Source organism: Lingula anatina, chromosome 3, assembly GCF_051362555.1.
Source record: "Lingula anatina isolate TDL-2025a chromosome 3, LinAna3.0, whole genome shotgun sequence".
Taxonomy (NCBI): domain Eukaryota; kingdom Metazoa; phylum Brachiopoda; class Lingulata; order Lingulida; family Lingulidae; genus Lingula; species Lingula anatina.
The window spans coordinates 30,323,469-30,340,546 of record NC_141769.1 but is presented as its reverse complement, the minus strand read 5'-3'; the positions used below and the strand labels follow the sequence as shown (position 1 = coordinate 30,340,546).

The 17,078-nt window shown below is 36.8% G+C and overlaps 3 protein-coding genes across 12 annotated transcripts in view; 2 read left to right on the top strand and 1 right to left on the bottom strand.

The window, feature by feature from the left end:
* The window catches only part of LOC106175284 (spectrin alpha chain), a 35,319-nt gene extending 33,162 nt beyond the window's left edge, over positions 1–2,157 (top strand). For all 10 annotated transcript variants that reach the window (XM_013557200.2, XM_013557199.2, XM_013557198.2 and 7 more), the window contains 3 exons: positions 8–154; positions 487–634; positions 1,063–2,157. In XM_013557200.2, the coding sequence (XP_013412654.1) occupies positions 8–154; positions 487–634; positions 1,063–1,188 (421 nt within the window). In that variant the 3' untranslated portion in view covers positions 1,189–2,157. The remainder of the gene's footprint in view (positions 1–7; positions 155–486; positions 635–1,062) is intronic.
* A 1,099-nt stretch (positions 2,158–3,256) lies between these two features.
* LOC106175235 (nose resistant to fluoxetine protein 6) lies at positions 3,257–13,265 on the top strand. Its single transcript, XM_013557143.3, has 15 exons — positions 3,257–3,921; positions 5,854–6,053; positions 6,567–6,654; positions 7,029–7,122; positions 7,285–7,508; positions 7,842–8,009; positions 8,323–8,419; positions 8,891–8,989; positions 9,588–9,750; positions 10,017–10,096; positions 10,601–10,717; positions 11,054–11,171; positions 11,535–11,721; positions 12,163–12,305; positions 12,592–13,265. The coding sequence occupies exons 1-15, from the start codon at positions 3,570–3,572 to the stop codon at positions 12,712–12,714; spliced, it is 2,253 nt and encodes a 750-aa protein (XP_013412597.2). The 5' UTR covers positions 3,257–3,569; the 3' UTR covers positions 12,715–13,265.
* On the bottom strand, positions 13,162–16,269 carry LOC106160485 (ankyrin repeat and SOCS box protein 1). The gene is made up of 4 exons (XM_013537106.3): positions 15,596–16,269; positions 15,013–15,233; positions 14,329–14,677; positions 13,162–13,659 (listed from the first exon to the last, which is right to left on the bottom strand). Exons 1-4 carry the CDS (start codon positions 15,759–15,761, stop codon positions 13,514–13,516), a joined length of 882 nt encoding a protein of 293 aa, XP_013392560.1. The 5' UTR covers positions 15,762–16,269; the 3' UTR covers positions 13,162–13,513.
* Positions 16,270–17,078: the final 809 nt, after the last annotated feature.

The following is a 17,078-nucleotide window of genomic DNA, read 5'->3' as shown; positions in this document are numbered from 1 at the left end:
TCCACAGACATTTTGATAAAGACAAGAGTGGCAAGCTGGACCACCATGAGTTCAAGTCCTGCCTGCGTGCCCTGGGGTATGACCTGCCAATGGTGGAGGAGGGACAGGTGGACCCCGAGTTTGTAGCTATACTGGACAGTGTGGACCCCAACAGGTCAGATAACACACAGATGAACATTTTCTTTAGTTTCAAAATTCTCTCCATGTGTGCAATGCTCAGGTTTATTGTGGGAGTCTCAATTCCCAACCCTGACAGTTTAATGATTTTTTTTTTTCATCTATTTAATTTTTATTCCTGTCATAATGAAAGTTGGTTATAACTATGAAATTAACTTAATAGGGACTGCAGGATTGAAATAACCACACAAGCATAATGTGTTATAATCAGGAGTTAAACGGACTATTCTTATGATAAAAGTAGAAGTACATTTCCCAAAACACTGTGAAGTCTAGACATGGTAGTACTAATCAGTGTTCCTATTGCAGGGATGGCTACGTGTCCTTACAAGAATACATGGCGTTTATGATCAGTCGGGAGACAGAGAATGTCCAGTCCAGCAAAGATGTGGAGGAGGCTTTCAGGGCCCTCACCTCTGGGGACAAACCTTATATTACTGCCTCAGAGCTTTACCAGGTCAGTAGCATACAGGCAGTGTTGTTAGTCTGAGTGCAGGCTAACTTACTTACTGTATGTGTATTAACTTAATTACAGCATGAATGTTACATGTCAGAAGAGATTTGCGTCAAATATTGGTCTCTGTAATCGATAGTATGCATGGGAGAATGCTCATGTGATAGACAGAAACCAAATTGCACATGGTTGTATTTATATAAACTCATGTAACATTTTAATACAATCTATTGTTATTGCCATGCACTTTTAATAGAAATGTTGAAGACTACAATTTATTAAGTGTAAAGAGTAGTTAAGCGACTAATGGGTAAAAATTAAAGAAATTGAAATATTAACGATTTTGTTTAAAAGGCTGAGTGTAGTTGTCTCTAGAAAGTCCAAGTTATGGCAGTAGGATCTCATTTCAACTTATACAATTTTTCTTCCAGAACCTTACAAAAGAACAGGCAGATTACTGCATATCAAGGATGAAAAAATACCAAGACCCGAAGGGGCGAGAGATCATGGAAGCCTATGATTACGCTGAATTCACCCAATCTCTGTTTGTGAATTAGGAGCCATCTTACCCTTTTATGATGTTTATGTAGACTGCGTATGTTAGCTGCAATAGAAGTGAATCTGTTTTTAGGAAGGCAACTCAACTGGACAGCTTTTATGAAACTTTTCTGAAATAAATTGCATTTAAAAGATGAAGCAAGAGACTTGCATTTGAGAGCTTTTACATGAAGATCGTTTTTTTACTCTGTAGTAGCCCAGGAGAAGTATTTTAATATGTCTAAAGGTCTTAATGTATGTACCAGTACTCCATTCAGCATCAGAGATTTTACCTACCATAAAAACGGTAGAAGAACATCAACAACCTTGAAGTTTCTATGAATGGTCATTTGTTTACCACCAGGTAGCAGCACAAGATGGTCAGACCCAACTCGTCATTTTATACCATCTTTCTAATGACCACCAGGTCTGAATGGTGGGAGATATTAAACTTGTTTTCCTAGAATGTTTCCTTATTGTTGTGACTTAAATGCTGAACTGTGGTACTATATTAGTAGTATATTATATAACAGTGATGTAAGCTGAATAGCTGTGTTATGACCAGATGGAACAGTATTGCTTAAAGATTTTGAACTGGGCATCACTAAAATTATATGATAACATTGTAATAGCTTGTTACTGCTTAAGGTTAAGTAATGGTTTTTGACAAAAAGCAAAAGTTGAAGAACAGAGTGTCATTGGAAATATTTACATCTTAAATGTAGTCATGCTTCTTTATACGTTTGTTGATGTCTTATTAACTACCAGTTTTGAAACCTGGACATGATGTAACGTGGAAAATAGGAGGAAGTCTTGAATGGCATTTACTTTTCCACTTGTTTCTACATGCTTTTGATCGCCATGTGAGTCATGGTAAAAGATAGTATTGTGGTGTGCTGCCAACACCGAACTGTTCTCATTTCTTTGAGCTGCTTATTCTGTAGTTGCTTCATTTCTTCTATAAACAATAAAAGAGTGCTTTTAGTGTCTTCACAGAGTTGTGTTAAATATACCTACAGGGTATTTAGAGTAATATTCAAGACAAATACTTCTCACTATTTAAAGTTAAAGCTATACTCTGTGTGTTAATGTGTCCCAAAGTCATATTTTATGTCTAAATATCTTACAATGCTACTTATTTTTCCAAATTTAGATATTTAAAATGACACCCCTCGATGTCGATATTTCCATCGGAAATGTCAAGAAAACTTTGGTCTAAAAGAATTGCGGATAGTTTAGAACTGATGTTCTTATTTGTTTAAAAATGATAGAAAACAGGAACGGGTCCAACATTATTTTGTAAAAAGGAGAACGATTTGGTCTCGTAATGCCTTTTAACTTGACATTCTACCGGGGCACCTCATATTACAGCTTCATTTTAAAGGGTGTGTACAGACTTCACATTTCATATGGAATATTTTTCCAAATTATTTGGTTTATTCCTTTTTTCTGACTTATAAATGAAAATAGGGATTCATTTTTTTTAAACTTGTAATAATTTCTTCACTGTCACTGTGATATCAGTTCTTTTAAAACCTAAAATTGATCCACCAAAATTTAGGAAACAAAAAAATACATGGCTGATTCTAAGTAAAACAACCAATTTAAGTTTGATTTGCATCTCCATCTATTCTAAATCATCATCTGTGAAAGAGTTCTACACCCCGGATGAAAATTTACCACAAATGCATAAACTCACTCACAAACGAGCAGAGTAGCCTAATGAACTTGCAAAAATATTTTTCGCAACTAATGAAATATCACGTATAAACAGACCGCAACTTTTATTACCTACATCACCGAAACGATCAATGATTACTTTTTGAGGAAACGCGACGCGTAAAGGTTTAGACAAACATTTGCAAGCGAATTATCCAATCCTTGATGTCACTGCATATCAATAAAGACGCCCCTGTTCAATTCACGTGAACTTGTCACTGTCGGAGCATGGACAAGATTACGAATTTTGTCCATGGTCGGAGTGAAACCCTTTAACTTGTTTCTGCACGAGATTTCCTGACGTACTATGTAACTGAGCATGAGGTCAGCAGCTAATAAAGACGATAACGTAACCTAATCACGTGATCGGGTTTGAGGCGAGTGGTATAATAGAGTAGACTTAGCCTACTGATACTGCATTGAATATCTGTCAAAGTGCAAGCAGCGGGGTGAGACACTGAAGAACTGGAAACAGAAGTGCTGCTTTCAAGCCGTAGACATCTCATACTCTAGTTGACGCAAACGTTTCAGTCTTAGTAGATTGCATATTGTCGTACTTACCGCAGCTAAAATTAAATATTTGAATAAGGCACAGGATTAGGGCGTTCAATAAGCATCGGTTAAACACGGCGAGGTACCACGACATTTTAGCTCTTATTAACTTGCCTCAGCCGTACCCAAAATGAAATGGAACGTGCTGTCTTTGTTACATATTATAACATCAGTGACTTTTTTAACCAAGGCGCAACTGGATGGAAGGCAATATCTGACAGAAGGTTTTGGCAAAGTTGAAAGTTTTGAACAAGCTGTTCATAGGATTAATAGCTTGAACATCAAGTCAAAGCAGGAATCTCTGCAACAGATTCTGACGAATTCTCTAGATCACAAAGGCATAGATCTGGACACGATGGCAGCGTTCTTGGGGCGCCTAAGTCAGTTTAAAGCGCTGGACGTCAACGTCTCGGAAACGTGCTTCAATAGAACGGAACACTATCTTGGTGGTCTGATGACTAGGCAGATCTGGGCCTTACGAAGTGAGTGTGGTTATGTTTGTAAATAGCATATCACTTTGGGTTTTGTGGTGTGTTATAAAGATCTATGTTGGCGGAGAAAGAAGAGAGCGAGAATATTTTCTCTCTTGTTTTGTTTGGCTTCGGATTTAAAATTCAGACTTTTAATCCGTACTATTTATACAAGCCGGAGTTATTATATTCATATGCATTTATAGCAGGAGCTAGGAAAGGGTAACATATTAAACGTGCTCTCTATTTTGGCTGTTATGAAAAGTGTGAAGGGAAACCGAGTCTGTTGATCGATGGTTTACCTATTGTATATGTCCTATAGGTTGATGGTGTAATACCGCCGGCCTGGATACCTTTACTCCCGTGACACATCAAGTACGCTCGCACTGCTAAGTATATAGTGTACAATCCGTTGGCGTTATCCAATCGAAATATAACGAACTTGGGTACGCATATCACCGTATTTACTCTTGACAATGATAAAGATTTTTTCATTGATATGGCTCAACTCACTGACAGTTTATCATGACTTTTAAGCACTCACTTGGTCGTCCTGTTCTACATTATCTAAATTTCGCGGAAATTGTTGATAACAGATGTTAAAAACAAAACTGATACACGCAAAATCTATAAATGCGGTAAAAAATATGTTGTATTTCATTGTGAAACGGACACCCTTTAAAAGCAGGTGTTAGCCTCTAAATTAAAAAAATTCGAACGAGCCTAGTAGGCTGCATATGCAAACATTTTGCCATCCCGACAGCCGATTGAAAGACGACTCACCGATGCTGACAGTTGTCGTCACACACAGTGTGCACGCCTTATAATGCTTACCTTTGGATGGTGTCGAGATAGTAAGCCTACTTCAGTAGAATTTAATATGACCGATAAAGTTAATATGTAACGCAACATTTAATTCGGAGATTCTGCATATATATATATATATATATATATATATATATATATATATATATATATACACCATGTATCTAGTTTGTATCTCGACTCGCTGTCAGTTTTATTCTCATCCTTTGATATATCTGGATAGTTCGTGAAATGTGTATTATATGGACATAGACCGATGCACGTACATCGTTATCTGGCCGCTAAATTGGCTCCTACGACGTACTTCAATCGTTACGTAATTCCATTTATGACCATTTATATATATAATTAAATGGGCTATTAATCCAAAAGGGAGTTATGGCCTCCATTTCAATCATTTGGAAAATAAGAAGATCAAACTTCTGAAGCATTTAACCATTAATTTTTCGATATGTTTACTTACCATCAAGTTTCCCGTTTTAAACACAGTGCAGAATTCAAGTTAGTGTAGAATTCATGTTTTCTTAAACATGGTTTATGACTTTAAAGGCATAATAACTCTTTGTATGAGACCTATATTTCACAATAAAAACCTTGTGAATAACTCATAGAAATATAATATATTCTGTTTTACCACAAAAACAGCAGTTATAGCTTTTATTCTGATATTTGAACTTGTCTTTAGACCACGTGACCTCCATTGATGTCTATACTCTGTTAAAATCTCTTAAGAGATTTTAACAAAAAACCAAACTTTTTAGAAAAAAACCAGGGACTAACTTTGAATGTAAAAATGGATTCATTAACCATTGGTAAGCATGGGAAAATTGTTGTTTACTCCAGGAAAATTCATTTTTTGGCCGAAACGAAGAGTTATTATTGCTTTAATGAGTCAAATGTGCACTATCTTTGACATGTTATTCGAAACTTTGGCATGTGTTATTTGAACGAATAAGCTAAAAGATTTATGCCTACAATGCTTTCAATATCCCACGAACGTTATCTCAGTGGGTTGGCTTATTTGATATTTCTTAAAATCAAAATGAAAATTGGATTTGTTTTGTTGGTTTTCAGATGTATACATTTTCACATTAAAAATCGAAGAAATTGTGTTTCCAGTGTTTGACGCTACAACCAAATTACCGAGCGGAATACTGGACGGGAAAATGATTTGGGCTGGCTCCTTCGATGAATGCACCAAAGTGAAAGCCACTGTCCAGATAAAAGTGAATGGTACAGACAACACCACCCAATTAGGCCCCACCGACCAGTTTGACGGACAGTACTGTATGCCCACTTTACCAGCCCCTAAATCTATGGTGAGTTTTCATAAAGCTAAATGTGTACTTCCTTTTCCTGTTTTTTTTTTTTTCTCATCATGTCAAGGAGAAAACGCAATCTAAAACGAAAGTGAAACAGGTGACATTTATAAATGTAAATACATATTTCAGTCAGCAAACAAAATGCATCCCACAAAAAAATATTTTTCTATTTCCATGTAACAGTATATGGCGAATTGTCTTTCGTCCTGTCATCATCTTGTTTTGTCTCGGATTTTAGAGTGTAGAACATTAGCGTCCAAAATAATCTCATGACTGCTAATACGATGCTGTTGGACTGATTTCCCCCTCGTTTAGCACCTGAAGGCTTACTTTATTACTTTGCCCTGATCGGACTAAATGCAGGATAGATCCCTTAATGTAGTAAGAGATGTACCTATAATCCTTTTGTTACTGTCGAACCTACAGCATTTTATTCTACAAGTATATTGAATACACTGAGAAATAGTATAGGGTCCAGGTTAATGAGTGAAGTCTGTATGTGTACTTTAGGCTGCTTATGGTGTCAGCGGCTTATATGTTGGAATCTGTGTACCTGCTGGATGCAGCGAAGAAGATGTCAAGGGTCTGGTTAACACATGTAGGTACTCGTGTACGCTATTAATAATTGATTCGTACTTATAATAGTCATTTTGATCCTCAAAATGGTTATTCACAAGGTTAAACTCAATATATCATGGATGTCAAATAGGTCCCGAGACTGTTTAGTTGGAGATGGTTATAACTGAACTGAAACAATGTGCATGCAATGATTCAACGATTTGCTTCTTTTTTCTTTTTTAAAATACCCATTACAAACGGTTTTCTAACTTTGCATGAGTGGAGACCAGCAGACAGTACGTTGCTGGGGATTATCCATCAAATTTGTGAAGAACGGGTGGTTTGCCATTTGTTCGTAATAAACTTCATACGAATGATTGACCAAAGTATGGATAATGAATTAATTTCTTTCAGTTTTGTCAGTTTTTGGGGTGAAAGAAGGTGGAGTTTCAAATGTCAATTGTGCACAAGTTGACAAAACGTGGACTTCAGATGCCATTGCTGTCGTGTGAGTAACTCTTCAACATACAGTATAAGTAGGCCTACCTTTTGGTTATAACACATAGATCCAGATGTAGTGATACCGCATGCTTTCATATTCTGAACTAGAATTGCTAATAGAAAAATCTTTCACAATCATTTTTATGAAAAAATCACAACTTTGTTCCAGGTGCGTAACTGGGGCTTTTGTACTCCTGGTTGCCATAGCAACTATTTATGACGTGGTCATTCAGTATAAGGAATCCCCGGAACCCACCGTGATATCTGTTCCTTACGGTGGGCAAAATATAACAGCCAATGGCAGCGTAGGTGACCATTCACTGCGGGTGGATGATTACACACAGTTGGTCAATAATACAGCCAATCCTTACGTGAAGAAAGTAAATCAAGCAGGTGATTGGTCTCAAAGAAAGTGGAAGTTAATGTATTATTACTCATGATACTTAAAGTGAATATTTTACTTTTTCTTTACAAATAGTGAAACTTGTTATAATGTGTACAGTACTGCAGATAAAAATGCTTAAGCTTTATGAAACTACAATGTACCAGTAGTTATTATCATCATTATCATTTGTATTCTTTAAATGACATTCCCCTTTGGTATGCTTAACTCTCACACGTGTTCTTTTTCCCATCAAGATATTTCATAACTTTTGCAAGTTTATTTAAAAGCATTAAAACGATGCTCAGTACTGAAGAAAGTTCGTTTTACAAATTTAATCGTAGGAACACTTAGCAAGGTTATCCTAGCGTTTTCCGTGTACACGAACGGTGCCAAAGTTCTGAACACCAAGCAAGGCAGTGGCGCTCTCACTTGTGTCAACGGAATACGGTTTCTGAGTCTCTCCTGGGTTATTTGGGGACACTCGTACGCTTTTTGTTTTACATTCGTAGGTAAGTATACATAAAACGAAAACGGCTCAATTCTGTCACTGAATATTGAAAAAGACCGTCCAATAAGGGACTTATACATATTTTAATAGCAACGCCCGTATAAGTATTATTTTAAATGTCATTTCATAACTTATGTCAGATCCTCGATTTTAGTAAGTTTCGGGGAAGGTGAGGTTGAAACTATAACCTATAATCCTTTTTAGATAATAAAATAAAGAGAAAAATACTTTTTCAATTGCCCCTCACTTCTAATGTTTAATGGATATACCATAATATAATAAATGACAATATTTTTACTGCCACTAATTTTTAGGAAACATAGGACCTATTTTTGAAGAATACAAGAACAGTTGGACTATGCAGCCACTGTGGTCTGGAACTTTTTCTGTAGATACGTTTTTTGTTATGAGGTAAAGAAACCGATGTCCGATCTTTTTAATTTGGAATCTTGTAGACAACTGACTCGGTAAGACGTTCATAGAATAATTTTTTTCTTTAATGTCACCACCCAAATTCATCAAAGTACACGAAAATGTTATATTCTGAGATTTTACAAATAGCATAGCATTCATAAATAATAAAAACAAACGTTTTGTTTTCATTGTAAAATAATTCAAAACATCTAGGATGGAATCAGATTCCTGGTTATAAGATGAAGTAAGCGCACACTCACACGTGCACATGCACGCTATCCAGGTGTTTATGATCCAAATCACCCTCGTGATCTCTACAGTTCCAATAATCAAACGAGAAACGTATATTACTATTGAACATTCAATTTTCTAACACAGAATAGTTAAGTAAGACATTTCCATGATTTTTCGTTTTTTTTATTTCCATGATTTCTGTTTTTTTAAACTGTAGTGTGACTTATACTTCAGCGGTCTTCTTGTCACATATCTAACACTGAGAGAGATGAAGAAGGGGAGTGGTAGATTCAGGGTCAACTGGGGACTATATTATTTCCACAGATTCTGGAGGTAAATAAATAAAAAAACTTTTATTCAAGTAAGTTTAAAGAAGGGTCAATTTTTTGAGTATAAAAAATGGACGTTTTCTGATTTATAATACATGTATATTAATGACCAAATATGCCAGACTTGTAAGCTTTATGAATTGTAAAAATGAAAGCACACCGGGAGGGGGTGAGATTTGGTTAAAACTTTGTTTAGACATAAAAGAACAATTGTTTCAAAAATATACTTTTGATTTTAATATAATGGATGCACAAAAAGAAAAGAAATGAAACCAAATGCTACAGTGTGTATAGGGGAGAAAGGATCGAAAGGGTAATATAAAACTGTCACGCCGAAAATCTGTCCCTTTTGTATGTATATTCATGAAGTGTTAGAGGACAGTGTTGGACATGTAGGCATTAGTAACCATACTAGTACAGTACATTTCCAGCTTTTGATATATTTTGTTTTTCTTTCTTTTCTTTTTTCTTTTTTAAATAGACTTTCGCACTACCTGTATTCCCCGTTCTGGTGGACAAGAACCTTTCTGTTACACTACGTAAATGCTACATTGTAACGATTGTCTCACCCGTTTCTCACCAAACGCAATTTTCAATTTCAGATTGACTCCTCCGTATATGTTAGTAATGATGGTGTATGTTCCCACTTTCTATCTCTGGGGGAATGGTCCAGGGTGGCCAAAAGGTGGAATTGATCCCAACTGTAAGAACTACTGGTGGGCAAATATCTTGTACATCAACAATTTACTTGATATGTCGAAAATGGTAAGTAGATGCCGCCTGAAGCAAGATATATGTCCAAATTTTGTAAATTTGACACAGCAACACTCTCATGCTTAAACGGCTGGCATATTAAATAAGGCACTTTTTCACTTTGGCCCATAGACTATATATGAATAATCTTATGCACACCTGACGAGTTATAAAACCGCGCCATATTTCAGAGAAACACTTAAACCAGTGTTCTTATGCGTGACGACATATCGCTGAGTATGACGTTCCTCACAAACATCTTTGATTTTTACTTCCAGTGCATGGGTTGGTCCTGGTATCTAGCTAATGATATGCAGTTCTTTGTTATCAGTCCTCTAATTCTGTTTCCTCTGTTTTGGTAAGTAAGGACAACTTCATTTTTATAACAGGCACCTCTGCGCCCACCCTTAGACTTAGAGCAAAATGTAGTGAATATACTATCTAGAATAATATGTCCTGTCTCTTCCGATTGCTTCCTAAGTGTCATAATAAGGCTCCTCTTGCTGATCAGAAGTATTAAACCGATCATTCCACTGTCATTTTCTTCCCGTTACATTTCAAGCCAAAGCCCATAAAACTTTTTATCACTTTTGTTGTTACATTTTTTAATTCTAGGGATGATGACACGGTTATTTTCTAAATTAATAATTGTAGTGTGAGTTACATTCTGTAGTGAGACTCTTGCCTATAATTTCTAAAACTGTGTTCAAATTGCTCCGTTTTGTATACTCGTACGTTTCACATGCTTTACTTGTTGTATCTTAGTGTGGGCGCTGTTTACCATTTTGGGATTTTGTCTGAATCTGAATTCGTCACGGACAATGGTTCATAGAACGCATACAGTAACAGCTGTTTATTTCAGGAAAGAGCTGATAGGTCTAGTCATCCTACTGATACTTCTTCTAGGGAGTTTTATTGCGACAGGTGTGCTAGCCAATGTGAACCACCTTGAGCCGTCTAGCCAGTATAGTCAACAATCGTAAGTCAAATAAGAAGAAGAAGATTAAGAAGTTTTGATAACTCGCGCTCCACTTACGTCTGGGCGCTGTTTGTAATAACAGTACATGTAATCTGGAGTTATTTAATCATTGGAGGAAATACTCTGTGTAGTTGTACTTCAAATTCCAACGTTTTCTAAAACTCAATTATTGTAAAAAAAGGTGAAACAAAAAATGTATTTATGTGTGAGTTTTGTCAACCCGAGTTTCGGTAACGTTATTATTTAGTCGCGTAATAGTCAACATGCGGGGGTAATATCTCTCCCAGATATCTTTTGATAAAAGAAGAAAATTCATAAAAAATTTGTGTTTTTTAGGCAGGAATACATGGAGATACTATACATGAAGCCCTGGACGAGGATAGGACCTTATCTTGTCGGGATGGTCGCGGGATATATATTATACACCACGGAGTGTAAACCTAAACTAAACTGGGTAAGTAGCGGATATGAAAGGAGACTTTCAGCCTCGTAAAAATATCTAGCATTATGAATTTAAAATGCAAAACACTCTTGTCAGATAACATACAAAACAAACAAACGGCATTATGCCATAGTAATTAGTACACATAGAATCAAATGTATGACGTAAGCTCCGCGCTGTGTGACGTAATTTGAAGTGTGGGTGACGTATGGCGCAAATTTTCGATGGACCATTTGTGAGATTTTGGACTCCACCCCCCCCTCAAATAATCCTGGATCCGCCCCTGTTTTCCTTAAACGATTTGTCACACTTAATTGTGTTGTAAATTTTTACATTTATCTGCAACCTTCCAAGGCAACTTTTATGATATTCCAGGTGACAGCATTATTGGGATGGGCAGTGGCTACAGCAGCAGGTCTGGCAGTGGTGTACGGTCTACATGACGTGTATCAGGGCCATCCACTGAGTAACGACGTTAGTGCTTTTTATATCACTGTCTCGAGAACGGTGTGGGGTGCCTGTGTAGCCTGGGTGATATATGCCTGCTGTACTGGATATGGAGGTAAACAACTGTTTCTCTGAATATGGTGACATAAATGAGATCTAATGAGGGGCTCGGAAGTTCACTCGCTTTCTCCCTTTTGATGTGTATATCGATGTTATGTGAATGTAAAATTTGTACGTGGTGTGTTTTACTTAATACCGTAGATACGTTAAAAGATATGCCACCATGATGAAGCAAATTAGATAATTTAAAATTAATTTGTGAGGAATGCTACAATTTTCATCTTCTCTTCCAACTTATTATTATTATTTTTTTTACAAAATATTGCTCTGCTAATGGTTATTATCAAAATATGAACTAGCTGGGCGAATGCTAAGTGTGAGACAATACTTTTCTACAACCTCTCATAGCATGGCCTGTTCACAAATCAAGTCCATGCTGCGAATTTAACAATAAAGATTAAAGGTTTTGTACATTTCTTTTTCAATTTTTTTTCAGGTTTTGTCAACACGTTGATGTCATGGGGTGCTTTTGTCCCCCTGGGTCGTCTGACGTACTGTGCGTATCTCGTACATCCAGTAATCATGTACTTCGTGTATATGTCTAGGAGAACTCTAATCTACGCCACAGACGTATCCATGGTAAGTTCTAGCAAGTGACTGAGGCAGACCCCCCCCCCCCCCCCCCCCCCCCCCGTGTTAAAATTTCCTTGACGTTAAAAACATGGCGGGTATTCTGAGGAGTTACCGTTTTTTAAGTTTCATTTCTTTCCTACATTCTTAAATGTACTTGGAAGTATTTAAAGTAACCAGCAAAATTCTACACATCGGTGCACCAATGTGCTATTTTTTTTAAAGTACAGCCGTGCGTTTAAGCATTACTTCAGATATTATATACTACAATATTAATTTTGTTTCCTCTTTACAGACGTACTTCTTCTTCGGCCACTTGGTAGCAGCGTATGGCTGTGCATTTGTGGTATCTATGATGTTTGAGGCTCCGATGATGGGACTGGAGAAGGCTATATTAAACAGAGACAAATCAGCTTAGGGAAAATTGGGAGTTATTATTAATATAAGTAGTGATGCCAAATTGCATTTCAGTAAAACGTCGTGAACTTGTTTTCCAGCAGAGACATATCAGTCTTCTTATAAACTTAAAGGTCCTTACAAAGAAAATTTCTTAAGTATATATCAATATGTTATTATCAAACTATCAATTTACAGATGTTTGGCTAATTCAGTGCGGATGTGTAGCACAAGAAAACACAAATTAGAACAAGTGGTTGGAGGGCAATGCACATAATAAGACCACATGAACAAGTGGTTATATGGGTCATCTAGATGGCACGAGCATTATGATTATCTATCAGAATTCTTTTCTGGTACACACAGGCAAGAAAAATAGAATATGCGTTACAACATTCAGTGGAATTAATCGACTGGTTTAATTTAAAACAAAGCCATTTTTTATAAAGTGAAAACAATTACAACAATAACAATGATATATTTATAACGATTAACGACAAATTAAAATACAAACCAATTTGCTTGTTTTCATCAAAAGATAGAAAGCAATATAAATAAAATCTGTTCAAAACATCCCAATGAGCATATATATAAAAGAGTAATATGGAGAGGAGAACTTTAGTCGTACCACCGGTAAAGTGTCAAAGCCTCCAGCCAATGATTTGATGAAAAATGATTAAGCTGGTGGGATTCGACGGTTTTCCTGCCCGTTTGTTCCATCCCTGCTCGAGACCTTTTTTTCGTGAACCTGAAGAATTTCCAGACAAAGTGCTTTGTCTGCTGCCAAATTTTATTACAATGGTTTGCACACCTTTCTTTTGTCAAGAAATGTCATCATAATTCAGATACATGAGGATCTTATTGGGAAGAGAGAGTTGCTGTAATTGGTTCCATAGGCTGTGCCCCTTTCCACCAATCACACGTCTGATAACAAGTCTGCAGTGAGATTTAAGACTTCTGGGAGTTTCTAGAAAATAAGAAAAAGGATCATTGTGATATGCAATGTAGAAAGAACATCAATTCAACAATTAGATTAAAGGGGTACATGTACTTATGCAATGTGGGATTTGACACAAAAAAACGAGCATCAACACATTTTCTCTGGTTCCGTAATCCTTTTATCCCGAGTTTCTTCTTACCTATGATTCCATGTATGCCTATATGTGGAAATTTAAAAATGAATGTCACACAATGAACATGGAACTCAAGGTAGGTGCTAAGTACATGCACCTGTGACATATTCTAACAATTTTATAAATTCAAAGATTTCTAACTGACACCAAACATCAAAGAAAAGAAATTGTGTTTTTTTTGTGTGTCATCTGAGCGCAACAATTTTTTAAAATGACAAAAGTGTAAGAGGCCTTAAGGCAAAAGTGGTGACTTCTTATCATAAATTGTTCCAATAGAATGAAATTTGATTTTACTTTTTGTTACTTAAAATTTTTCTCTTCACACACACACACAGGCGCGCACACATGCACACACACACACACTTTTTCCTTTCTCCTAGATTATTACTATTATCTATTATTATTATTATCATCATCATTTTTTTTTGTGGGGAGGTGGGGAATAGAGTCAAAAGAAAATTCAAAATTTGTGCGCTGATATGATATTCAAGATGTTAACTTACTCATTAATGCCCGCACCAGGTCCCTGCTAGCAGAGCAGTTTGGATGGACCTCCAAATCCACAGCAAGCTGCCCCTTGTGATCTTTGGTATACAAACTGGCACCAAACTCATACAACATCAACAAATATTTCTCGTCACAGTTCTGTCTTACAGCTGTATGGTACAAGGACTGATTGGAGTATTCCTCCTGTTGCTTCCCTTTACAACACAAGTCTGGGTCTGCCCCAGCCTGCAGGAGCATCTTAAAGCAGTCAAAATGGTTGTAGACCAGGCTGATGTACAGAGCCGTGCTGGCCAGGGGCCGCATTACTATACGACTGTTCACATTTGCACCATGGGAGATCAGCAACTGATGCAGAAATATTAAAAAAGAAAAATGCATGTTATTTTCTAATGGGAACAGATTTTCTCTACTATGTGATATGCTTGTTAATGCTTAAAGTTGTGTTATTCCCTTAGAGAGAATTCCAAATTTAAAATGATCACCAATTTTTAATAACTTGGCATTTGTATTTTTGCAGGGGGGGGGATCAAACAAAGCATCGTTTTTGCTGAGAAAAGGTCTGCTCTGGGTAAAATTTAATATAGGAGTACAAAGGTTTCAAAATGAAAGGTCCACTTTTTTGGAAAAGGAATTGCCAGCTACAGGCTGGCTACGGGCCTGATTTGTCTGTAGTCTCATACCTTAATAGCATCTGTATATCCATCCATAGCAGCCATGTACAGTGGAGTAGAAATGTTCTTTCCATCTCCTTCAGGGCTGGCTCCAGCCTGTAACAGACTTTGGATACACCCTGTGTGGTGATTCTTCACAGCCACATGGAGAGGAGTCTGTCCCTTGATGTCTGTTACCTCAATATCTGCACCCTGGTTTATGAGGTAGTCTACGCAGTTCTTATGGCCAGCTAGACAAAATGGAGATGTAGACACATCATTTGTGATATTTTAAGATGCAATTTGAATATACCACATCTACATGTGCATGCAGGCATATATTAATTAGACAAAACAAAGCACGTTTACAGGTACACATACTAGTACAATACTTGCAGGTATACTTTTTAGTACTCATTTTTATCACACCATTCAGCATACAATATTTATTTCTACTGGGATATGCTAAATGTACATTACACAAGACCCCACCCCTTCCCTCGAGTTACTCAGGGTTTGTTGTAATCTCGAACAGTTACCCCCCCCCACATACACACACACACACCTCCGAGCTCCCATTCCCCCAACTGCTGTAAACATTTAATACACAAACCTGTGGCTGACAGTCTAATTGGAGTGCAGCCCAGGCGGTTTTTCACATTAATCAGACCCCTCTGTTCTTCCTCCACCAGCAGTGACTTCAGTTTGTCGAGGTCTCCTATAAAAGCTGCCTGGTGGAGCACCGGGTCATACTCGTGGACTGGGGTCCAACTGGCCATGGCAGTGCTGCTTTCCGTAGACTAGGCTGTTTTTTTATTCACTTTTTCGTATACAATTCAAGTCACTGTCCTTGCTGTGTGGTAGCCACTGCAATCAACATGACTATGGCTACTTTCATGTACAGTTGTACTAGACAGTTCACCGGTCACATCCTAGTTGGCCGTGAACTAGTGTTAGAGCTCGGGCGTAATTCTTACGTATTATTGCATAACAAATTTTCGGCCAGCACGATCATGAATACATAAAAAACGAAATTAACAGTGTTAGTAGAACTGATTGTAACTGTTACATATAAACAAATTTGCAACGGAGGATATGACCACTCATCCAACGGCCAATTTAATATTTAGCAGAAAATATGGTTCTCTGCCTTTCGCATAAATTTCATGCACATCAGAAACACTTTCAATGAAATTTTACCATAAGCCGCAGCACCAGAAATTTGTAGTCACCTGCAAGGTGAAATAAGACTACGTGCTAAATGATCCTCCAAACTCTGGAGAGCACAAGACAATCTGCGGTGCTACCATTGATCCAATGCTGTTAGGTCAGATCTAAGATCTAATATACGTTTATTAGATCTTAGGTCAGATTCATTAAATATTTATCTCATATATGTCCAGGCACTTTCACAGCGAAACAGTTAATAGATACTAATTTCCTGAATACAAAAGAATCAAAACATATGGCCCTGGTGACATAAATGTTTATTATTACTAGAATTATTTTTATTTTTATAATTATTATCATTTGAGGTTATATAACAAAATTTAAAAAAATTGTCAGAGTTAACTCTCGTCTCAGAGTGGTCACCCTACATGAGGTGAGTCCAGAGTGACCTCTGTTGGTCTATATTGATTTTTTCGAACTTTGATCTCAAACTTTCATACAGAAGTCTGGATGGATATGAGGGTCAGTCACTGGGCCTACATGTATAACTGTTCCCGATTCATTACCTCGGCCAAGGCAGGTATTTTTTTTGCCCTTGTTGATCTGTTTGTTAGTCAGCATCCTAACTTAAAAAGTTGACGGAGAACTGGATTTAATTCAGAACAGGTAAAAATGGACGAGCTAAATTTAAATCGATTAGATTTTGCTGGTGATCAATAAAATGAAAAAAAAGGAATTCATTTTAATTAATTAAAATAAACCTGGCTGAGATCTGCACTCTCAAACTGTGCCCTTTTCTAGTTTTGAATATTTATTGCGCAGAGTCTACGTTTTTCTTCCTCATGCTACTTTTTCATGCTTCAGTAAAGCCTGACATACATGTACATGTATAATACGATTGTATTCAATTCGTTAAACTTCAACGG